Source organism: Lissotriton vulgaris, chromosome 1_1 (assembly GCF_964263255.1).
Source record: "Lissotriton vulgaris chromosome 1_1, aLisVul1.2, whole genome shotgun sequence".
NCBI classification, from domain to species: Eukaryota; Metazoa; Chordata; class Amphibia; order Caudata; family Salamandridae; genus Lissotriton; species Lissotriton vulgaris.
Genome location: NC_141685.1, coordinates 1415605138 through 1415630663, shown reverse-complemented (window position 1 = coordinate 1415630663; position 25526 = coordinate 1415605138). Strand labels below are relative to the sequence as shown.

At 41.3% G+C, this 25526-nt stretch overlaps 1 protein-coding gene across 1 annotated transcript in view; it reads left to right on the top strand.

Annotated features, from left to right (window-relative positions):
• Nucleotides 1–25526, top strand: part of LOC147750621 (uncharacterized) — a 920203-nt gene that overhangs the window by 151946 nt on the left and 742731 nt on the right. Inside the window, exons 3-5 of the mRNA XM_086929808.1 lie at nucleotides 17849–17911; nucleotides 18841–18903; nucleotides 20630–20692. Coding sequence (XP_086785934.1) covers nucleotides 17849–17911; nucleotides 18841–18903; nucleotides 20630–20692 — 189 coding nt within the window. The remainder of the gene's footprint in view (nucleotides 1–17848; nucleotides 17912–18840; nucleotides 18904–20629; nucleotides 20693–25526) is intronic.

The window sequence follows — 25526 nt, the reverse complement described above, 5'->3', positions numbered from 1 at the left end:
ATAATTTAAAGTGGGAATCCAATGGGCAGTTGAGACCTTACACCTATAACTTCCCTCCATGGAGGTTAAAAACGAATATCTTTATGGATATCTTGCAGCCTTGGCCAGCCATATCCAAGCACATGCTCCCTGTCCCTCACTGGCAGCTTAATGGGGACCTGGTCAAAGCCATATTCATGTCCCACAATGACTAGCCAGGTAGCCAGATGTCACACACAGGCACATCATAACACTCATCTTCTCACTGAACATCCTACTCCAGAGAGTCTGGCTATTCAGGCTTTAACCAGCTAGGTGAATTCCAATAAATTCCCCACAAGTCCTCTGAATGGGGTGTATAAGAGGATTGAGCCATTTGGAATGTAACTGTTGACTACGAGACCTGTAAAGGGGTGACTTATCTATATATATATATATATATATATATATATATATATATATATATATATATATATATATATATATATATATATATATATACGTGCTCTCAGTATGGGCGCTGTGCTTGACCAAAGTAGCCCTGAACTCAAGTGCAAACAGAACTGGCTAATCAAGGAGGGATTCCGGAAATGCTCTACTTGTAGAGCCTGTAAATTCGGAATAAATAAGACTCATTTCACAACTCCCTTCAGTGATACGGAGACCCCAATTAAAGGCCAGCATACTTGCAAAACAGAATATGCAGTATACGTCCTGACATGTACGTGCGGCCTCAATTATGTAGGCAGCACCATACAACCTGTACATGTCAGAATTTTACAGCATATACGAGCAATTTTGCACTCGGATCCAGCATACCCAGTAGCACGTCATTTTTTGAGCACTCACAGTAAAGATATTAATTGTCTATCTTACTATGTGATAGCCTCGATTCCAAAGCCAAGACGGGGGGGCAACCGTGAGCTTAAACTCAGGCAATTGGAATCACGAATGATCCTCGAATTTGACAGTAAATGGCCTAACGGGCTTAACATTACTGAGGATCTCCGTCACTTTCTATGAGATGCTCTTTAGTAAACAGCACCTAGGTTTCTTTTCCACTAGATAGTCAGGTTCCCTGTTATCTAGTGGGTCAAATCTTCTGAGTCCTAGTAATGTATTATGGTGCCGTATCCACTAGCTGTATAGTTGACCAGTCAAGTTCCTTGTTGGTCAACCTACCATTGATAAATGTAACTCCTTACCTTCTTCTAACATTGTAAATATTGTTATATAATAATTTAGATACACGTGTTTTATCAAAAAAATGAAAAAATATTTTTGTACACTTTTTATCACTGTATTTTACACCGGGTATTTTTAGCAACTATGAATTCTACACATGGTGGTTTTATTAAGTATCCATTGTTTTAAACTTTTGTATGAGATTTATATAGGTTCATGTTCCTATCTCTGACTTTATGCATTTATGCAATGATGACAAAAGGTACTTAATAACATGTGGATTCAGCACTTTATTCTCACCTACCTCTCCTCCCTATGCACTTCATCACTCTCCACTACTCGCAGACTTGGAACCAGGCTAAAATGTAAATATTGGCACCTTCAGCAATCCTACAATTCCCCAGTCACTACAATACTGTATATAGACATTTTTACGGTTATGTATATAAGGATTTATCCTGTTATGAAATTTGTGATACCGTATTTATCAAATCTGCCTACTATCTTGATTTTAAAGCATGACATCCCATTTATTTTTATATTAATTTGTATGCAAATAATATATATAATATTGAAATGTGGTTTGTTTGAAAACAAGGGAAAACTGTAGACTGGGCAGTACCTTTCTCCTCAAGATGTGGGAGTAAAATGTTTTTTATGTCTATGCAGTTGTATACCATGTGACAGGGCGGGCCAATTGGGTGTGCACAGCAGTATAAAATCAAAAAGTTGAAACTGGTTCATTTGCATGTGAACAAGGGCTTTTCCAGCCCGAAACGCGTAGTGCCCTCTGGCTTACCGGCTTCTCTGCAAAATAAAAGATCCTGTGCAGCGCATTCTGTGGTCCGTCTCCTATGTTGCCTCGCCGGTTCGACGTTGGTTGACCAGGAAGTGGTATTTGGAGTTTTTTCGGATATATATATATATATATATATATATATATATATATATATATATATATATATATATATATATATATATATATATATATTTTGTTTGTATAGTTTTTTTTTTGCCACCAGGTACATTGATCACATATAGCTTAATTCCATTATTTACATAACGTCCTTACAATCCTGTAAATTGAGTCCCTTATCACAGTTATACATAACCTTATTATTATCATGATAGGGCCGATAAACAAAAACAAATACATAGTGAACACCCCCCCCCCAAAAAAATCAAAAAATAGCATATAATGTGGCTCAGTTAGATACTTATATACATATATTTACAAACATAAGGGCTTAACCAATTCCTGTCTTTTTAAACCAGTTAATCATAGGTCTCCGTATCCTACGTCCCTTCTCTCTTATACGCCAGCCTTTGTTGTTATATAAAGCCATTTCCTGAACATGAACATTAAATAATCGGTGGAGCCAAGCAGTGTATGACGGGGGTTCTGCATCCTTCCATACTGTAGCTATCAAACGTCTGGCTACTGTAGTTGTAATAAACACAAAATCCCTGTGAGTTGTAAATAACTTAGCTCGACTGTCATACGTAAATAACATCATAGATGGGGTAATATTGATCAAATAATTAGTTGTTTCTTGCCAGAAGCTTTCGAATCCCTTTTTTAATGAGTAAAGGGAGTTACATGAAAAGAACATATGAATAATATCAGCTGGCTCTGGAGGCATCTAGGACATTTATCTGATTCTCGTTTCCCCCACTTAAACAGCTTGGCTGGTGCATAGTACAAATCAAAAAGAGTTTTATAATGTTATGTCTTTAAATTGGCCACCAAAAGAATATTCCTCACCAATTCCAAAGACATATCTAAATCTACATCTGCATCTCCCAATTTCTCCGCCCATCATGTCTCTGTTTTGCCTAGGTAATCTGGTACAGTTTCCAACAATATATAATAGAACTCCCCAATCTGTGCGTCCCCCCTATGTATTTTATCCAATATAGGTTTTGATCCTAAGTTAAATGATCCCCTTTCCAAGGTTTTAAGGCACCCCTTCATTTGTATATACTTAAACAAAGTCCCTTTATTGATTCCAAACTCCTCTACTAAATCCGAGAAAGGTATTGTCTGTGCTTCATCATTACATAGACACAAAGCCCGGGTAATACCTGCTTGTTCCTAGTCTTTAGCCATTCCATCCATTACGTCTACTGGAAATAGTGATGATCCCCATAGCGGAGTGAATCTATTAGGTTTGGGGACTTCCAGAGTCTTACTGATTCCTATCCAAACCGACCTAGCTGCTTTAATACATTTAAAGTGGATTTTCTTATAGTACCTTGGCTCCCATTGTGTAAAATACAGCCCTTATGCTTCTTCCCCTATAGCTAGCTGGTATATGGAAGGCAAGTTATCCTCTCTAACCATCTTATCCTCCACCAAGAGGATACCCATCTGTTTGCAAAAAAGCTGTCCAATAGCAAAAAAGTAGGTTCGGGGCATCCCAGCCACCTCTCTTCAAAGGGAAAGTTAATGTTCTCAGAGCCCGCCTTATTTTGTGATAGTTCCAGATAAAATTCGAGAAAATAGCATTCATTTTCTGAATTATGTTGAGCGGCAGTTATAGGAGGGTGGAACAAAATAGGTATAGATTTCTAGAGAAAATTTTCATTTGTAACACATTCATCCTACCCACTATGGTTTAATGTAGCTTATCTATTTGCTGAAGCTCCTCACAGATATCCTTAAGCATAGGATCCAAATTATTTGCCCATAGTGTATCTAATTTAAATCCCATCCTTACCCTTAGATACATGACAGAGTCAGTCGGTCGCTGAGCTTGTAGGGCACAGAGTTTTGAACAAATGACCTGGGTCTTACACTTATTAATTCGATAGCCTGATCTGCTCCCAAATTTCTCTGCAATGCTTTCAATCTCCGTAATTGCCGGTGCTGGCCTAGATGTAACCACGGCAATATCATCCACATAAGCGAGTACTTTAGTCTCATAGCTATTAGTTTGATAAGGTTCAACTGCCGTATTTGAGATCAGCTGATTAATAAAGGGATCTATGTATTAGTCAAAGAGGATTGGGGAGCACGGGCAGCCCTTCCTGGTACCCCGTGCTAGTTGGTTACTAATACATCCCCTGAATGGCCGTGATTAGCCAAACCCTCTCTCCGCCAAGAATTCCCAGAGATATTGTCACATCACCCATTCAAAAGCCTTTTTGGTGTCCAAGAGGATCATAGCCAAATCTTCTCCTTTAGCTTCCGACATATTTATCAAAGAAATCAACTGTTGGATATGACCTGTAGTACCTCTATTGGGTATAAAGTCATGCTGCCATGGCGAGACTAATTTGGCTATGATCTCCTGGAGCCGATTAGCTAGAACCTTTGAATACATTTTGGCGTCTGAGTTTAATAACAATATAGGCCGATATGATCCTGGCATCTCAGGTGGTTTCCCTTTTTTTGGAAATATTACTATATCTGTCTCCTGCCATGATCCAGGGGGTATCCCATGATATTGCACATTCCAAAAAAGATCTTGTAGTATTGTGGCCAAAATTGATTGTAATACCTTATTATATATATTTCAACTGGGATGTTATCGGGCCAGATGCTTTTCCCCGAAGAAAAGGCATTCAGAGCTATCTTTGTCTCCTCCAGTGAAATTTCCCTTTCCAGTTCAGAGTGTGTTTCTGCCTCCAGTCTACCAGATCCTAAGTAGTTTCTCATATCTCTTACCTGTCCTGGATCACTAGGATCCGGCTGGTATAATTTACTATAAAATTGTTCAAATACCTCCGTAATTTTAATCTGTGTATTTTGCAATTGCCCATCAGAATTCTTAATTCAGACCATATTATTATATGAAGTCCGATGCCTGATCCTAAGGGCCAATAGTCTGCCCACCCTTTCCCCATATTCGGACCTCTCTCTATGATGTGTCTGGTATGCCTGAGCCACTTGTATTTGAAACAGACTATTAATTTGTGCCTTAACTATTGCTATCTCTTTCAGAACCTCCCACAGTTTCTCAAGGTTCCCCTGTCCTAACAAATTAATATTCTCCATCTCCAATTGTGCCAGTTTAGTCAAAAAGCCAGTAATTTGCTCCTTGCGTTGCTTATGCCGCTGACCAACAAAACTGATTACTTGCTCCCTAAGACTAGCTTAAATGCATCCCATACCATCACCCAGGAGGCACTATACCAATTAGCATCGAAATACTCCCTGGTTCAATCTTTAATGAATTTTACGAAATCATCATCGGCTAATAATTTCCTGTCAAAGGTCCATGGACGAAACTTCCCTTCCCTGCCTTGGTATAATATTTCCAACAGGAGAGGATAATGGTCTGAAAAGATTTGGGGCATTTTAGTAATTTCCGCCTCTACGAAAATCCGAGCTGAGACCAAAAATTAGTCTAGGCGCACACTTCTTTGATGTGGACATGAAAAATACGTATATCCGGGATCTTTATCATTCTTGGCAGCCCACACATCCACCAACTAATGGCTAGCCTTGAACGTATTTATTGCCCTATTAACCTTTGGCTTCCTTCCAGTGTACCTCAGGCCTATCTCCCGTGAGGTTCCAAGATGGGTGTTAAAATCTCGACATATAATGAGTGGGGATGGCCATGTAGCTATCTCCAACTCTTCCCAAACTTCACCATCATCTTGATTTGAGGCATAAATAGTCCCTATTTTCAATCCCGTACTTAATTAGATAATTGTCCAATTTGGCCCATTTGTCTGCCAGGGTACGCTTAATCACTCCCATCTTATGTTTAATAAAAATTGCAACTCCCCAACTCTTGGATGTCTGTGAGGAGCAAACAGCTAAGTCATAACCATGTATCTGAAGTATTGCCCAATTACCCCAGGTGATATGAGTTTCTTGCAAACAAATAACTTCTGGGCTAATATATCGCAATATTTCCTAAATCTTATCTCTTTTATTCCTATCGTTAAGCCCTGCCACATTAACTGTACAAATCTTTAGTTTATCCATACCTTACACCTTGGAACGCCCACCTTGCATGTTTAATACTCATTTTACTGATTCTTTTTATCCTCTTCACTTTACCTATGTACCTAGTCTGGCTTTTTCTCCCCCACCTCCCCTTCCCCCTCCCCCAACTTCCCTGCACCCTCTTTTCCCTCCCCTCAACTGCTCCCCCTGGAAGCAACTAGACCCATGGTCTAGTTAGTGATGAGACAGCATTACGCCATGATCTATGTAACACCGCCCTGCAGCCTCTACGTCATAGCATCCAATATTATTACATCATAACGTTGTTACATCATGACATTAGATAACCACCGTCAGCCATATATGTTTATATTATCCTCTGCCCCAGGCAATTCTACTTTTTTCCCTTTAATTCATCCAAAAATTACTGCACATTGACTTCTGATGAAAAATAACGAGTTGTATCCCCAATTGCAACTTTTAGTTTTGCCGGGTTCATAAGATATGCCTGCGCTCCTATTACTTGAAACAGGCTTATCATTTGTCTTAATCTCCTACACCGCTCAACAGTTAAATGGCAAAAGTCAGGATGTGTAAAAAACTCCACATCTTCTAGCTTACGCTTGCGATCTGGTCTGGCTTTTTCAAAAACAATCTGCCGGTGAAGTAAGTTCCCAAAATAGACCAGGATTGCTCAGGGTCCACCATCTTCAGTTGCAGCTGATGGTTATTTAACAGTCATTGGCACCCGATGTGCCCTTTGGATTTCATGGGCCCAATTCCAGCCTTCCACCTCAGGAAAAGCTTTGGCTAAAAGATCATTCATATAGAGGCGGACGTCTGTACCCCCTTTATCCTCCGGTATTCCAAGGAATCAGAGATTATTTCTCCTCTGACGGTTTTCCTGTCCTTCAAGTTTCCACTGAACATCTGTGAACCTAGCCTCATGTGATGTGGATTGCATTTGTATTGACACCATGTCTGCCTCTATATTCCCAGTTCCTGTTTCCAGTTCTGGTATGCGATCAGAGATTTCAAAACATACTTTCGCTATTTTCCAAACTCAACCCTGTACTTTCCGTATGGCCTCCTCTCGATGTGCCATGACTGATTGTAATATCGCATCCAGCATTGTGTATGGGCTCCTCTCACATTCAGGGCTTGCTTAATTCTTTCCCCATCTAGCTGATTTACCAGCTAATAATCCCAGTTCAGTTCTTACCTACCTGGATTAGCATGTGTTGCAAGATTAGTCACCCTTCTAGCCATTCGTAATGTTAATGTGGAGTAGCTTTCAGTAGTGTCTTGCAGATTCTCCATTCCATTTTCCATTTCCAAGCTTTATTTCGATCATAAAGGACCATAAAAGCAGAGATAAAATACAAACATCACAACATTTTAGACATTACAAAATATTACCATTAACCATAGGTTATACAAATTCATAGCACATTTTTTTTTTAAATTGTAAGGTTTCAAAACATTTAAAACATGGAATTCATTATTAAAAATACAAAGTAATGGAAAACAGACTGAATATTTAGCATGTTCTTGGTGAGTTTAAAAACATGCGATGCCTAAGCCACATAGAGTTTAGGAAGCGGGACACAGCTAAAACAATTGGGGGGTGAGTTGCAGTTTGCATAACTCTAATGGTCACCCATATCTCTCTAAACCCCATGTTCCTGCATAGTGGCAAAAGCCAGTACCTCCTGGGTGCGTTGTAGCCTGGCAGAAAAAAAGACATGCATAAGGGCTTCTTCCTGACTCTCACAAACAGGACAGCCCATTGGGATGGCTTTAGTCCATTTGTTTGTAAATGCATGTACTGGCAAACAGCCCCACCTAAACTGGGCATAAAGTTTCCTTGCCATGTGCGGGGAGACCTCATCAAGAAAAGCCTCAAATAGAAACTGGTCTTTAAAATTTAAAAAGTCAGATGTTAGACTGCCAGATTTTTGTGCCCAACTTGGAGTTCAGCCAGCCTAAAATATCTGTAGGAATTAACTAGGTCAAGGCGTGAGATTGTCAAGGATGCTTCCTCGGGATGGGTCCATAAATTTGGCCATCCTAGTCTAGAGCACAGGTCTTTTATATGTCTCACCCCAGGGAGCCCAAGAATTGCCTTTACTTCCAACTGATAAGCTGCTAGTTCTGGGGTCGCCCATAATCTGTGCCAAAAGGTCAAGAGTCGTAGCCCAATATCCTCATTTATGGGTCTAAGCCCAAGATCCATTCGTAGAGGGATAAGAGGGGTACTAGGTGGTAGGCCCAAGAGCTGTCTCATGAAGTTGTTCTCAGAGCTAACCAGTGCATCTATAGGGCGGTGTCCCCAAAGTTCAGCCCCATACATTATGGCGCTCCTGATTTGAACTCTCTAGATCTCTATCAATGAGCCCGGTTGTCTTGAGGTTAAGCTGCTATACAGTTATACGAGGCCCCTAATCCTCTGTGCTATCCTCAAGCCTGCCTTTTCTTGTTGCGAGCCCCAGCCAAAGGTTTCCGTCAGGGTAACACCCAAATAGTCAAAGATTGCCACCCTCTCCAACTTGACGCCATTTAGAGTAGGTTTTTGATGAATTAATCTCTAGCCCCCTGTTTTTACAGAATAGAGAGACGGAGTCAAGAGACCTTTGGATGCCCATCGGCGATTTAGAAAGTAACATGGTGTCGTCTGTAAACATCATTGCTGGCACCTTGTCACAGGCAAGCTTTGGGGCATCGATAGTGGCAAATTTATTTAGTTGCTCCACCAAAGCATTGATGTAAAGACAGAACAGTGTGGGGGCCAGAACACACCCCTTCCATACGCCCCTGTCCACTGGGAAGCAAGGAGTCAGTTCCCCATGTTTCCCATACCTAACCTGGGCAAAATTACCAGTATGCAGTCGCTTAATCAGGGAAAGTAAGTAAGATGGAGCGCCCAGTTCCTCCAGGACTACCCACAATTTATGATGGGGGAACAGGTCGAAGGCTGATTTAAGATCGACATATATCAAATAGAGGCTCTCACCCTCTATTGTCACCGCCTTCCAATATAATAATTGGAGCCTGAAGATTTGTTCAATAGCAAAGACGTTTTTACAGAAGTCTGCTTGATAAACACTCAAAACCTCGCGCTCGTCCAGCCAGGACTGAAGGCGCTCTAAAATAATCCTGGCAGACAGCTTCTGTGTTACGTCAATCAGGCTGATTGGCCTATAATTTGTGGACAGGTAGGGGGAACCCTTCTTATATATTGGAAATATGTTGGCCCCTAGCCAGGTATCTGGGATTTTTATGCTTGATAGTATGGCATTAACCCCTTCCAGGCTCATGACGAGCTGGGCTCGTCATGAAGCAGGGCGCTCACACGCTCATGCCGAGCCCAGCTCGTCATGATAAGGGGGATTTTCGATTTCTCAGCACAGCAGGGGAAAATGCCGAGCAGCCAAGGAGTTAAATATTACTCATAGATATGAGCCCCAGATATTGGCCTCCTCCTGAAATAAATCCCCGGGGATTTTGTCTAGTCCAGAGGCCTTTCCAAAGGGAAGCTTCCCTATGGCACTCAACACCTCAGTCAAGGTAAAGCAGTCAGGAACTTCTGTAGGATTCTCCATGGGAGTTGGCCGGATGCCATCTATGGGCTCCGTGGAATCCTTGGTGGAGTACAGTGATTGAAAATGAAGTCGCCAAGCTTCTGCAGCTACATTTGGCTCAATAGGTGAGCTCCCTGTGGAACTAGCTGTTCTGACCAGGGAACAGAACTCCCTCATGTCTCTATTGACAAGGGCCTGTTTAATCGCATCCCATTTTTCGGACTCCCACTCTTCCTTGGCAGACTTTAGAATATTTCTCTAAAGAACTCTCCTGGTCTATCATTGATTTTTATGGCGTCAATAAGGGCACTCCTTGCCATACGGCAGGAGTTGTTATACCAGGTCAAGTTTCGGGGCCTTTTGCCCTTAGAGTGCATCAAGGGGTTACAAATGGTGGTTAAACTGGAGATCAAGGCTGTATGGACATCCATGATTTGGGTGATAGAATCAAGAGAGTTAAGTGTCTGTGCAACCGTTTCTAGATTCAACAAAGGGGAAATAATTAGGGAATGGAGGACAGCCACCTTACCAGGTGACTTCTTCAATATATCCCACCTAATTCTCCTTCGGCTCCTTTCTAAAGATAGGATGGAATTGGAATGGGGGCCATTCACAGGAGGACCATGAAGGTCCGGGAGCTTTAGGTCAAGAACCAGAGCATTATGATTGCTGTCATGCCTTGGCAGAACAGCAAAGTCAATCACCCATTGCCATGTGCCCACTTCTACTAGAATGTAGTCGAGCAGAGATAATTGGCCAGGTCTAGTAATTGTATGGTTAGTTTGACTTGGTGCGCCCATTACAAGCCCTCAGTGCGTGTGCTAGTGTGATTGCATTTAACTGTAAAACTAGGGGGGTCCAAGCTCTAACTGGGGGAATTTGTGGGACAGGAATTAGCCAGAGAGAGTCCTCAGCAGTGAGCAGAGGATCAGTAGGAAAAGATAGAGGCTCAAATTGACAGTTAAAATAGCCTCCTATCACTATACTAGTGTTCGATGGAACAATTAGTGTAGAAAGGATGCCTATGGTCTTTGATTCATGGCCAGTAATAACTGGACGGGAGTAGATATTAATGAAAGCAATCTTAATCAAGGCACTAAAGGAAAGAATGGTACACTGGATATCAGCCGAGGAGGTGTCCAACAGTTCGACAATACAATCCAGATGGGTTTCAACCCAGGTGCCTAGCCCTCCCGAGGGTCTGCCTCTACCTCCCATAGTGGCTAGCACTTCAAATGTTGCAAAACCCCTCATAGCGTTGTCCTCTCTAGCCCAGGTCTCCTGAAACATGCATACATTATAATTTTGCACGAATTGTGTCCAATCAGGGTTATGGAGTTTGTTTTTAATCTCAGCAATGTTCCATGACAGCATCCTCAACTGGAGTCCCTGGCTCGCAGTGTCAACTTGCACAATGCCACCCGCAGGGTTCAGGGCTAGTAAGGGTGCCTGCTGTTTTTCTACGTCTATAATTCCTACCTGCATTATAGAACTGTTTTTGGCCACAGATGTAATTTTAGGTTCATGGAGGGTGAGTATTTAAGATTGCTGCTATTACTTCCACAGAGCCTTGCTGTACCAGCTGAGATTCATGCGGTGACACCAATGGGGCCGCGTGGGTCGCACCCACAAAGTTCATAATTTGAGACCCAATAGTGTTTATATCAAGATGCCTGAAACTGTCCCCTGTGCCCAAACGAGGGGTGTAATCAAGTGAGATTTATAGTCCACATCTTCAAGAACCGCAAACCGATTATTTACTGGAAAGTTATACTGCATTCAAGTAGATTGGCCAACTGTGAAATTTAAAGGGGACCAATGTGATGGAGCTCTTGTACCTGGGGTCCAGGGTGGTGGATTATTACGGGTATAGAAAAAATCCAAGGTGTGTAATTAGATCCCTATTGGCCCCTATGGGAGATACATGACAACTGTGAAACTGATGGGCCAGAAATTGAACTGTCCGTGCGTTACTAAAGTTGATGACTATGCAGTTACCATTGATTGTATTTGTCTTCCCACCCAACCAACTCACTCTTCTAACCAATAGTATCTCACCTGCCCTGTCATAGGAGAGTTGACCATGCCTGGTAAGTCAAAAAGGCATTTGTTTCTAAGTTCCAGCTGTGTTTCTTCCCTCCCAATTTTTAGTTCAGGTACACCAGTCAGAACTATGACATAGGGAAGTGAGGCTGGAGGTAAATTAATTATTGGCAAAGCCGTTGAAACCAGGACTGGGGCCTCAGAATGTTCTGGGACAGACTCTGTCATGACTGGGGTCTGGACTGAATAGGAGGGCTCATTGCTACATGAGCCTCCATGGTTTGGGGCAGCATGAGAGCTTGCAGTAGATTTGTTGGAATTTTTATTGGAATTGCATGCCCCAAGCTCATCAACTTTCTTAGGGGGTAGACACAATGAGCCAGGAGGAGGTAATTCTCTGGGAGATGGGGATTGCTCTATTCTGAATGTCTGCGTGCTGCAGTCTTTCTTCTCTATTGGGGGCAACAATGTAGTTACCAATGGATTGTTTGATGCATATGGGGCAGGTGTCAAGCCGCTAATTCGGTCCCCAAGATGGAGCGCTAATTCTTCTTTAACAACGGCTCTCATCTGTGCCTCTAGTTCCACCAGGTTCCTCTACTTCCCAACATGGACGAGTTATTTCACCCTGGGTGGAGATGGTTACTGGACTAGTCATTTTATTTGGACCTTTCCCTTTGCTTGTTTTCTGTCTCGTAGCTTTGGGTAGAGAGGTGGTTGTTCTAGCTTTACTAGTTTTTGGAATTGCTAAACCAGGTTGTAGAGGTGATGTCAAGGGGTCGCTATGTCCGGTTAGAGAACTTGTTGGGCTGAAAGATGTTCCGGGACTAGATTGGGCACAGAGTAATGGTTCAGTAGATTTAGGGAAGAGGTCTGGGGTTAAAGAGATACGCCTTTCCGTTAGCTCAATTTCTGTTGACACTACCCCAAATAGCTCTCTGGAGCATCCTATCGATAGAGGTTTGCGGAAGTGGGGCCGGTATTAGTACCGGGCGATTTTTTTTATGTACACAGCCATGCTTCCCCATATTGAGGAGAAATAAGGTTTGTGTGGCCGCAGTCCTCGGCAGAACCTGTCCCCTAAGAAGAACGTGTAGTGCAACATATTGGGAGTTTTAAGCGTCAAGAGAAGATGCAAACATAAGCCAAAAAAGGGCAACATACATAAAATAATTAGCAAAACAGAGAAGGTATGAGCATAGTCTAGGAAATACAGGGCTAAAAATATGCAAGTCCAATGGGCAGCGATGCAGATTGCTTGGAATCAATGTTCAGCGATAAAGTACGTGTGAGCGAGTTACTATCGCTGATGTATAGAAAGCCCCGAAGTACTCACTCAGGGAACACTATGTTCGAAGACAGTTTGTAAGGATGTGACCAATCAAGTGGGGAAGATGCTGGGGCAAAGAGAAATAATGGTTGGTAAATGAAGGCCTCCACAATGGTCTCCGGTCCACAAGTACTCCGGAGTAGTCTCTGGTAGGCCCGCTCTTCAATGTCACAACCCACACGGTCCGGTAAGCCCTCAACCCGTCTGGCGCTTGAAGACCCGCAGGGACTTAGCACCCAGTTCACTCGAATCTTGCTGCGGCCGCACGGGGGGGAGTGACGCGTCTGCAGAGCGCCTCCTGGCATGAGTCCCTCTGGTGGTTGAAGTCCCCCACCCTGTTGCCAGCTCCTCCGGGCAAATGCAAGCAAAAAGCCTCCGAGTTTTGAACGTGTTCCCGTTTTCAGCAGGACCAACAGTGGCCCAACTTGCTCTGCTCTGCTTACCCACTCGCTTGCTCAGTGTGAGTGCTGTGGCAGAAAGAGGAGGAGAAGAGGCGCTTTCCTGCTTGCACCCGCTTTTTCTCAGCGCCTCTTCACCGACTGCTCTTGGCCACCCGCTCTTGGCCGCCTGCCACAGTCAGAATTAAAAGGGAGCCGATACAGGCGGGATCAGTGGTGGAGTCACGGTGTTGCGGTGTCATGGTATCGCGGTTCAGTGGCAGCTCGGAGGAGCCACGATTTTGGCGTCCCTCCCGCTTCCCTCTTCAACTTCAGATTCCGCTTACTTCCTAGACACTAGGGTGTGGGTGACTCATTTTCCCTCTCAACTATTAGTCTCATTTAGCTGCACGCTAGTTTAGTTAAAGTGCTTTTACCAAACTTTTGCAGCCGTTCTGAAGACGTTCGCCGTCTCCTCTTCCCGTAAGTCTCCCCTCTGCGATACTGCTGCCACCATCTCATCTTCAACGTCACTGGTGCTAGTCATGGAGAAGGAGCCCTCTACTGATTCTGTGTCGTCTGATAATGAGTAGAAATAGTCAGTTGATTCAATGTCAGTCTCTTTCTCTCCATACATTTTTTGCATAAAATGTTTGGCCCTAGCGTGAGATGGATCCACTGACTTTGCATCTTTATTATCTCCCTTTCCATGTAAATGGTGCAGCGTAGCTTTCCTAATGCCGGAGTGCTGTTTAATGGGGGGTTATGGCTGTCTAACCTGTCTGGGTAAGATGTTTTCTGTGAGAACCCTTCTATCCATTATCTGGGGCTCATGTTTTCCTCCTGCTGTCCCTTATCCATAGCGTACTCCCTGCCATTGTCAGCCCTCTCATTGAAAGTTGATGCATACTAAGGCCCCTGCCATACTCAGTTTGACTTTGTCCCCCCTAGACTCCAGAGGCGCCATCAGGACTGAGCAGGTTAACTCGGGTACAGCAGCTGTGGTGGCTCGAAACGTTTTAGGAGGGAGGGGGGCTCAAAACGTTTTCCAAACCTATCTCTTCTGCCTGTGATATTGCTTGATTTATTACCCCATCACGTTGCTGGGTATCCAAAGGGGTGCCACCAAACTCAGCCCCTTCTCTCCCGCTGAGATCAAATACCCCGCCCTCACCTTTTCTTTGGCGGCCGTCTTCCTGATACAATTCCCAGGCCTCTTTGTTCCCTCAAACAGCTCCGCAATGGTTGACTCGAACTGCAGCTTCTTCGTTTCCCCTGCGGATTCCTTCCAGTTGTATTCTCGCCTCAACGTCCGCATAGCCGGATTGCTCCAGCTCCTGCAGTCTTTGCGTCTGTTACTGCCGCATTTGTTGACCACGGCCATGACCCCTTGAAGCGGTCCTGATGTAGTAGCGCTTTTCATCTTCATCTTGGCCCGCGTTGATGGGGGTGCTTTCGGGGGCATTCTTCTCGGAATCCAACCAGTCTGCTCACACAAACACCTTTGCTCCAGTTGGCAACAACCTGAGCTCAGCAGCATTCGGCAGATCGGCCAGCAGGTAAGAGCCAGCTCTGTTCATGTTTCATTTGCTTCCAGAATTGTTGCCAAGACATACATGCTACAAAGTATCTTTTCCAGAAGGGCTTCAGATAGCGATATCAGCAGGGCCAAGATTATCTTTTTAATTAAGGCATTTGATAGCGCTCAGGGTGTACCTAGTTATGGCGTTCCTGCTGCTGCGACATCCAAAACTAGCCTGTCGCCATCTTGCATCCCCCGATACTGTGTATCACAGGATGTTGAGCCAACTTACCAATATTTAAAAGGGAGGTTTTTCCATGTAAAAACGGTTATAAGTTTGCATGTTAAATTTTACACTTCAGCAGTGAGGCTACAATGTTAGACATGAAGGCATATTTTTGTCACACTAGTGAAGGGCACAATATTTGGCATTTTGATAATATTTCCAACATTGTCTATAGACACCTCACCTCAAACCACTAAACCCTCAGCAATCATTAAAGTCTGTATTTCAACTACTAGAAGTATGCACTTCAATGATGTGCCCATTCATGCTTCCTAACCTGTTTTGTCTCAAGCTTTTCTTTCATAATATTAATATGTATGGCTGGATGGACAAAGCATGTTCAGCACTCCAATTCACAGTTTGTGAATGAAATGTTTTTTTTCAATATACCTATCCAGTTTTCGGAGTCAGTAAATGTTTAAAGACTACAGAAATGGCAACACAACCTATAACTATTCAGTATTCAAAAAAGGGGGTGGGAAATGTTTATAAAAACTAAATCAATATGATATGTAACTATGTTTTGTGACAGTAATCCAGTCCTGAAAAATTTAAAAGGACTGATTCCTGAGTTTGGGTGATAACTAATTCACAAAAAGGAAGCGCTCTAGCTTATGCCCCTTCCCCTTTGGAAAATACATTTTTTTAAAAAATGTTTTATTGAAGAGTCTACAGTGGTCGATTCTCAAACACAAACCAGTTCTCAAACAGAACTGGGAAAAAAGTTATTCATTTTAAAATGCTGCACTGTATCATTTAAAGGAAATAGGCAGAACAAAAAGAATGACTCAATTTTTGGATGATCACAGACATATTGGTCTGCTGACACTTTCTAGCCCATTAACACTGTGATGGCCAATTGGAGGGAGTCAGTTTGCAAACGCCCTCTTTAATATTCAACGGGTAGGCCAGAAAATGACCTACACACAGAAAACCACCTTTTTATAAATAGATCTCTTATTATGTTAATTGTGTAGTAAAATTCTATACTCATCGCAAACATTTTTTGTAACCAGTATTTAGACATGTGGCCTATAGTTTCATAATTAAATACAGAATGTGCAAATACATTGTATAAAGTGTAGTAAACTAAATACAAAGAGTTTTGTCTATTTATTAGCAATATAGTTTTGAAGTTTCAAAATCTTTTGGAGTGTTTGTATGTGTTCCACACACAATTAATGAGATGATCATTCAGTAGCAGTGAACTGAAGTATCAAGAAATAAATTAATGGCAACAGTTATTTTCACTGTCAGAAATTATTGTAAACATATAGAATGTTGTGCCTAATTCAAAACTCCATTCAATCATGTTCCATACACCTCAGTGTTTTTAAAGTATACTTGAAGTGCATATGATGGATTAGGTACTCATTACAACTTTAGGGCTAGATTATGTTCCCTGCAGAAACAGATTTGCACAGGAGCAAAGTTATTATGTTATCACCCACATGTGGTAAATACCCCACAATAATGGGACCAGATCGTAAACGTGTTGTTGCCTTACTTAAAGTGGAGGGTTATTTTACGCATGCATTTTAGCAATTTAGCTATGTAACTGAGTGGAATATATTGCAATATATTCCTATTCTATTACATCGTAATTCTGTTTTATATGATGATTTCAATTGGTGATAATACAATAACTTGATTTTAGTTAAGTACATGAGCATTTACTGATTATATTCCTTTTCACAACACTAGAGAGCCAAGAATATATGTGGTTTCCAAATGTATGAAAAATACTTGTAAGTTATTTTGAAATGTTGAAACTGCTGCTTTTGCATAATATCTCCATCATTTTGTATTTCTAAATCCACAACACTTCCAACAACTAAAACCACAACAGGCACCACTGTCTCTAGATCAACCACTAGAAGTATGTATTTCAATGATTTCCCTCCATGCAGGCTATTTAATACTTCATTGCTTCTAAAAACATACATGGAATGCATATAATGTCAGTAGGCACAAATTACAGGTTCAGGGTCACATTCTGTTCCCTGCAGAAACAATGGTTTGCACAGGAAGGAAGAATATTACATTATCAGATCTTCATAGTTTTACTCTGATAGATTCCACCAGGTCTTGCAGAACCTTATTGGGGAAAAAGACAACTAAAGGGCAAAGTGTGCAGATTCCAACGTGGTAAAAAAGTTTAGCTATTTATGTCTCATTTTCATGATGATAACTAGGAGGAGTTATTCACCACACATGGAAAATTAATCTCCTTAGGTAACAGTATTTACCACATGCTGTAAATACCCCACAGTCCTGAACACAAATTGTTTTAAGGGTTGTTGCCTTACTTAATGTGGAGGGTTATTTTACACATGCTTTATATTTGCATTTATTTTGCATTTTAGCTATGTAACAGGATTTATTGTCATATATGCCTATCTTATTACATTGTATTTCTGTGTTATTAAGTGATTTTCAGTCACAATAAAAAGACATTGATTTTAAGAAATGTTTTAAATAGAAAAATAAATGACAACATATTTATTTATTTCCTTTGCACACCACTGAATATTCTAAAACATATATGGATTCGAAATTTATGACAAATAACTTTACGGAGAATTGTATTAATGAAACATGTGGCTTTTTGATAATATTTCCATCATTGTCTATTTCTATAGCCACCACATCTCCACCCACTAAAACCACAACAGGCACTGCAGTCTATATATCAACTACTGAAAGTATGTATTTCAATGATTTCCTCCATGCTTGCTTCTTAATGTGCATTGCCTACTGATTTTATTTTCACAATAGGAAAACATGCACCTACATGTAGAATGGGCTATCACTGCTGCATATACTACAGTTCAGGGTTTGCAAATGCAAAGATGCTTTTCCTAATATACGAATCCAAATCTGGAAGTCAGTAATCTTTTGCATGTTCTTAAAATGGGATTACAACTTCCACCTATTCAGTATTTGAGAAGGTCAAATGTGATGTATCAATATTTTGGAAGTGTAATCCAGTCAAATTCATTAACAATTGCTGACTCCCATTTTGGGGTGATACCTCAGTCGCAGAAAGGACAGAGCCACATTGCGACCTCTTCCACTTTGTGAATGGAAATAAAAACTGTGTTGAAGAGTAGGCAGCGGATTACTGCATACACTTCAACAAACCTTAAAAAATTGAACTTTTTAAAGTTGGCACTGCAACCTTTAAGGAAAATGGGCTTCATAGAAAAAAATATATATATTTTAAGATGATCACATGCATGTTGATCAACTGACATTAGTAGGCCAACATTGCTGTGATGGCCATCAAACTAAGTGAGTTGCAATTTGCAGGTTTCCTATTTAAAATTAGTCAGGTAGACTGGAATATGATCCACTCATAAACAGAATATAATGAACCAACGTATTACTATGTAAGTTGGTTTGTAAATGCCGATGCATTTTGTGTCCGGCATTTAGTGCATGTGACCAGCAATCATTTATTTACAAGCATAAATTAACATTTATTGATCACATTCGTATTCACATCTATAAAGAGTCAAGAATATATATGGATTCAACATGCATGCCAAATATTTATTTATGTATTTGAATATAAAAAATATTAAATATGTGGCTTTTAAGATAATATTTCCATTATGGTCTATTTCTATAGCTACCACTATTCCACCCACTAAAACCACAGCAGGCACTACGGTCTATATTTCAACCACTGGAAGTATGTATTTCAATGATTTCTCGCCATGGTTGCTTGTTAACATGCATTGCCCGCCAATTTTATTTGTGTAATAACAAAATATGTATCAACATGTACACAGCACTTTTACGGCTGCACACAAATGTAAATATGCCTTTTCTAATGTATCAATCCAAATTTGGTAATCAGTAAGCTTTTACTGACCCTTAAAAAAGGATTTTAACCTATACCAATATATTTTTGGCAATGTCAATTCGTGGACATCACCTATACAAATTAAAGAAACATGTGATGGATTAATATTTTGCTAGAGTAATCCAGTCATAAAACATAAAATATTACTGACTCCTGAATTTGAGCGATACCCCATAAGCGAAAAGGATGGGGCCACTTTGGGACGCCTTCCCTTCTTGAATGTAAAACAAAGTTTGTTGGAGAGTACGAAGGGGACCACTACGTACCCTGCAACAAGAAATTTAAAAAGTAAACATTTCTCTTAATTACACTTCATACTTGAAGGAAAATGGGCTGCATACAGAAAGTTTATTTTATTTTAAGATGCTCACAAGTATATTGATATCCTGGCACCTGCCCAAAAATTGGAGTGAGTCTCAACTTGTAAACTTCATTTTAAAATTGAACAGGTAGGCTGGTATATGATCCAATCAGATGAAAATTGAATGAATGGATCTCTTACAACCTAAATTGCTTAGTGAAATTCCATACGGGTCCCAACCATATTTTGGGACTGGTATTAACTGCATGTGGCCTATAGTTACATAATTGAACTCAAATATTGCAATTACATTCTATAAAGTGAAGTATTTATCCTAATGTTTTGATTTTCGCAGTCTTTCGAGTGTTTGTATTTGTTTTACACCCAATTAAAAAGACAATCATTGAAGAGCAGTGAACTGAAGTGTCAAGAAGCAAATTCATGGCAACAGTTCATGCTTCTGTTACAAATTTTCTACATCTATACTATTTTGTGCAAATATCATCATTCCATGTAGTCATGTTCCATGCACATCACTGTTTTTAAAAACATACTTATAGTGCATCTCATACATTATGCACTCATTACAAGTTCTGCTTTAAATTATTTTCCCTACTGAAACAGAGGTTTGTACAGGAAGCAATGTGAATATATTATTACTCACTTGTAGTTTTCCACTGATATATTCCAGCAGGTCAAACTTGCAGAACTTTATTGGAGAAAATGCCTACTAGGGAAAATTTGCTGAATTCTACATGTTAAAAACCAATTCGGGTTTTTGTGTCTTGTTTGCATGATGGTAACTAGGAAACTAGGAAAATAACTTTTTTTTAGCACCGATGATATGTTTATCATGCTAAGATAACAATATTTACAATATGCTGTAAATACCACAAATTGTTACAACAGATGATGCCTAATTGAATGTGGAGGGTTATTTTTTGCATGCTTTATATTATCATTTCTGAATTTTAGCTATGAAACAGTTTGGGATATATTGTCATCTATACCTATCCTTTTACATTATATTTCTATTTTTTTGTGACGATATTCCCTCATGATAAAAATAACTTTATCTTAAGAATAGTTTTAATAACAAGGATAATCAAAATGCATTAATTAATGATTACCGCACAACACTAAAGATTTAAGGATATATGTGGATTCAAAATTCATGTCAAATAATATGTCGATTTTAAATACTAAAATATGGGCTTTTGATAATATTTCTATCATTGTCTATTTCTATAGCCACCACACCTCCACCCACAAAAACTACAGCAGGCACTACGGTCTATACATCAACTACTGGAAGTATGTATCTCAATGATTTCCCAATGCTTGCTTCTATTTGTGCATTGCCTACTGATTTTATATTCATGATAGGCCTATAGTTATATAATTGAACCCAAATAGTGCAATTACACTCTAAATGCAAAGCCTTCATCCTAATATTTTGATTTCACAATCTTTCGAGTGTTTGTATTTCTTTTACTCCCAATTAATAAGACAATCATTGAATAGCAGTAAACTGAAATGTCAAAAAGCAAATTCATGGCTACAGTTCATGCTTCTGTTACAAATGATTCCACACATTTACAATTTTTTTCAAATTTCATCATTCCATACACTGTTTTAGAAACATTCTTATAGTGCATCTCATGCATTAGGCTCTCATTACAAGATCATATTTACATTATTTTTCCTACTGAAAAGAGGTTTGCACCGAAGAAAACATAATATATTATCACTCACTTATAGATTTCCACTGATATATTCCAGTAGGTCAAACTTGCAGAACTTTATTGGTAGAAAGGCCCACAAAAGGGAAAAAAGTGTGTAATTCTCCGAATTAACCCCGTCGCTGCTAGGCCACCCCGTACTAAGCCTTTTTTTGGCTATTTGGGGTAGTTTCCACTTAGGCCCCCGTGACCTTTTGACCACATAAGGTATCCACACCGAATTTGTGTCCTTTTCTTCCAACATCATGGGGATTCAAAAGGTACCCAAGATTTGTGGATTTCCCATGAGGGGGCCATGAAATTTGCCAAAATACAGATACATCTTTTTTTTTATGGGAATAAAGTGTGGCAAAAGAAAGTGTCTGTTTTTTTCCCCCTGCAAATTATATTAACAAAGAGTTTAGGGGGCTGAAATAAAGATTTTCCCAGCTTTTAGTGACTGACCAACCTTTGTCAGAAAACCACCATTTGGTACACAGTTTGAGCATTTTACTGGGACATAGCCTATTTTTGCAATTTATTTGTGCTTTCAACCTTCTTCCAGTTTGTGGTAGAAATGAATATGAAAGCAATAATGGATCATGGAAAGCTATACATTTTAGAACAGTAGATACAATTCTCATTTTAGCAAGGGGTCATTTGTGTAGATCCTTCAAGGTTTCGTTATAGAAACTAACAATTGAATATAGGAAAAATTGAACATTAATGAAAACAGCCATTTGTGCCAACGTTTTCTCCTGTAACTTCTTCTAAATATGACAGCTGTTAGAAATCAATATACCATTACATCTGATGGACCTTTCTGGTTGTGGACATATATAGGACTTGTAGGTTCATGAAGAACTCGACAAACCCAAAGCCAATAACTGAGCAGCCTCTTGCAATGGGTTTTTTATTATGTACCGGTTTATAGCAATTATTTTGGGAAAATATATACATGGAAAAATCGGTATGCAAGACACCTATCTATTTCTGAAATTGGAGTAAAATATAGAGTTCAGAAACTGTTGCTATTTGCACATTTCTGAAATTGTGAGTACCCATACTAGCATGAGAATTATAGGACATTATTCAAAGTGACTTCTTTTTTACACATTGTCTTTCATTTGGAAGGCATAAATGCATCTAAAATCAATAGGTAATAACATCTGCTCTACAATTCTGTGTTACCCTAAGTCTCCCAATACAAATGGTACCTAACTTGCGTGGATAGTCCTAGGGCCCGTGACAGAAAACGGCTCAAAACGCAACGTTGACACACTTTTTTTACAGTGAAAATTGACCCTTTTTTTGCAAAGTGCCTAGTTGTAGATTTTGAAACCTAGCTCTGCCGGTAGCCTAGGGAAACCTAGCAAACCTTTACATTATTGAAAACTAGACACCTATGGGAATCCAAGATGGGGTGACTTGTCTGGTTCTCACCAGGTTCTGTTACCCAGAATCCCATGCAAACCTAAACATTTGTCAACAAAACAAATTTTCCTGCCATTTCTGTGGTGGAAAGTTCTGGAATCTGCAAAATGTCACCCTCCCCGCATTCCTCAAAGTTTTCCAAGAAAAATGGTACCTCACTTGTGTGGGTGGGTCAAGTACCCGCGACAGGCCCAAAACCTATAGAGGCAACATCAAAATCACAAAACAACATGGTTTTGCAAGGGGGGTCTCATGAGTTCTTGGCCCCGGGTTCGGCGGCCATCTAGCAAAACACATCCACACATTTCTAAAAACTAGACACCCGGGGGAGTCCAGCGAGGTATGGCTTGCATGGCTCCCCCAATGTTTTCCTACCCAGAATACCCTGCAAACCTCAAATATAGCTGAAAAAATTACTTTTTTCTCAAATATCTGTGTGGCAAAGTTCTGGAATCTGTGCGGATCCACACATTTCCTACCACCCAGCATTTCCCCAGGTACCTCCCTTGTGTGGGTAGGCATAGTGGCTGCAAATGGAAATGGTCCAAATCGTACTGTGGAGACTTCAAAATTACAGATAACAAAACTACCTGGTTTTTGGGGGACACCTGGTGTTTTTGCCCTGAGTTCGCCGCCATCTAGGCAAACCTACCAAACCCACACACTTCTGAAAACTAGGTACCCTAGGGAGTACAATGAGTTATGGCCTGCATGGATCCCATTACTTTTCCCTACACAGAATCCCAGGCAAACATCATACTCTGATAAAAAAATCACTTTTTTTTCTCAAATTTCTGTGTGGGAAAGTTCTGGATTCTACGTGGATGCACACATTTCCTATCACCCAGCATTCCCCCAGGTCTCCCGATACAAATTAAACCTTATTCGCATGTGTAGGTAAAGTACCTGTGACAGGCAAGGGCCCAAAATTATCTATCACAAAACAAACTGGTTTTGCAAGGGGAGTCACCTGAGTTTTTGGCCCCGGGGCTCGGCAGCCATCTTGGGAAACTACCAAACCCACACATTTCTGAAAACTAGAAACCAGGGGAGGCCAGCGTGGATCCCCCAATGTTTTCCTACGCTGAATGTCAACCTCAAATTTAGCTGAAAAAAACATATTTTCCACATATTGTTGGGTGGAATCATCATGCCGGCACAACTGTCCTACCCCACAGCATTCCGCTCAGTCTCCTGAGTAAAAATATACCTAACTTGTATGGGTGGGGCAAGGGCCTGTGACTGGGATCAGCCCAAATCATAGGAATTAACGGTATAGCACCGATAATTCTAAGCGCTACATTTGAAAAAAAAAATAGTTTTTATCCAATATTGCATTGGACACCTACACAAGTGAGGTATCAGTTTACCCCGGACACTAAGCAGAACGATGTGGGGTAGGACATTTGCCAATATGTCTCCAGGGAGGGGCAGAAAGACTTTGGTAATTGTTTGTGAGGTAGGGGCATTACCATGCCCATTCTGGGCAGCCCCCACCCCTACATCCTAAAAAAATCCCTGGTGCCTAGTAGGCTTTCTGCCACCCAGGGGCAGTACAGGGGCTACTGCCCCATCTGCCCCTGGGGGTGCAGAAAGACTGTTGGGTTTTGTTGGTGGGGTGGGGGCATTGGCCTACCCATATTGGGCAGCCCTCACCCCTACATCAATAACATAACATCCCTAGGCTCTAATGAGCTTTCAGCCCCCCGGGGGCAGATTGGAGGTTACTGCCCCATCTGCCCCCCCCCCGCAGCAGGAAGACTGGAATTTCACTGGGGGTGGGGGCATTGTCATGCCCATTTTGTGCAGCCTCCAACCCGACAGCAATAAAAAAAGAATCTGGGTTTCTAGTGGGCTTTCTGCCCCCCCCCCCCCCATGGGAGATTGGGGGCTACTGCCCCACTTGTCCCCAGGGGGGCAGAAAGACTGGGATTTCACCGGGTGGGGCAGTTTTATGCCCATTTTGGGAAGGCTCAATCCCCGGGGGGGGGGGGAAATTGGGGGCTACTGCCCTTGTCTGTCCCCTGTCTGTACCCAGGGGGTGCAGTAAAACTGATAATTCTCAGGGGTGGATGCATTGGCATGCCCTTTTTGGGCAACCCCCACCCCAACATCAATAAAAAAAATTCCCTGTTTTCTAGTGGGCTACTGGCCCTATCTGCAGCCTAGGAGGCAGAAAGACTGGGATTTCATGGAGTGGGGGCATTTTCATACCCACTTTGGGCAGCCCCAACATTAATAAAAAAATCCCTGGTTTCTAGTGGGATTTCTCTCCCTCCCGGGGGGAGCAGTTTGGGGGCTACTGCCCCCAGGGGAGCATAAAGACACATATGTCCAAAAACATATAGAGAAGCAAAGAGCATTGCCCAAGGGACCACTCCCTCCTCCCTGGTGCTAGTGGGTAGACCCCTGCTTGGGATCACCCTCCTGGGGTGATCTCCAAGCAGGGATCCACTAGGGAAGGGTGCCATTGGAAAGGGGGGATTCTCCTCTTTTCAACAATACCTCTCCCATCTGTTTCGGTGCGCGGGGGCTCAGATAGCCCCACAAGCACCGATTTGAGAAACTGAAATTAAGTTTCAGTTTTGTTTTCATTGCAATGACGATTGCACGCCATGCATGCAATCGTCATTGCAAGGAATTACAAAAATAGACCTGGGGAGGTTGGGGGAGCTCTTTCCCACCTCACCAGGCAAAAATAAATAGCAAATCCCTCTGCTGTCTGCAGCAGAGGGATTTTCTGAGCATGTGCTCATGACAGAATGGTTTTGTCATGAGCAGAGGAGCACTGGTGCTCATGACGGAACCATTCCGTCATGAGCACCCAAAGGGATAAAGAACAATTCAGGTTTTTATGTCTTCTTTTCAATATGGAAACTAGGTAAAAGACTTATTTACCACAAATGATAAATGTATCGTCCTAAAATAACGATATTTATGACATACGGTAAATAGCACACATTGTTATAACGGATGTTGCCTTACTTAATGTG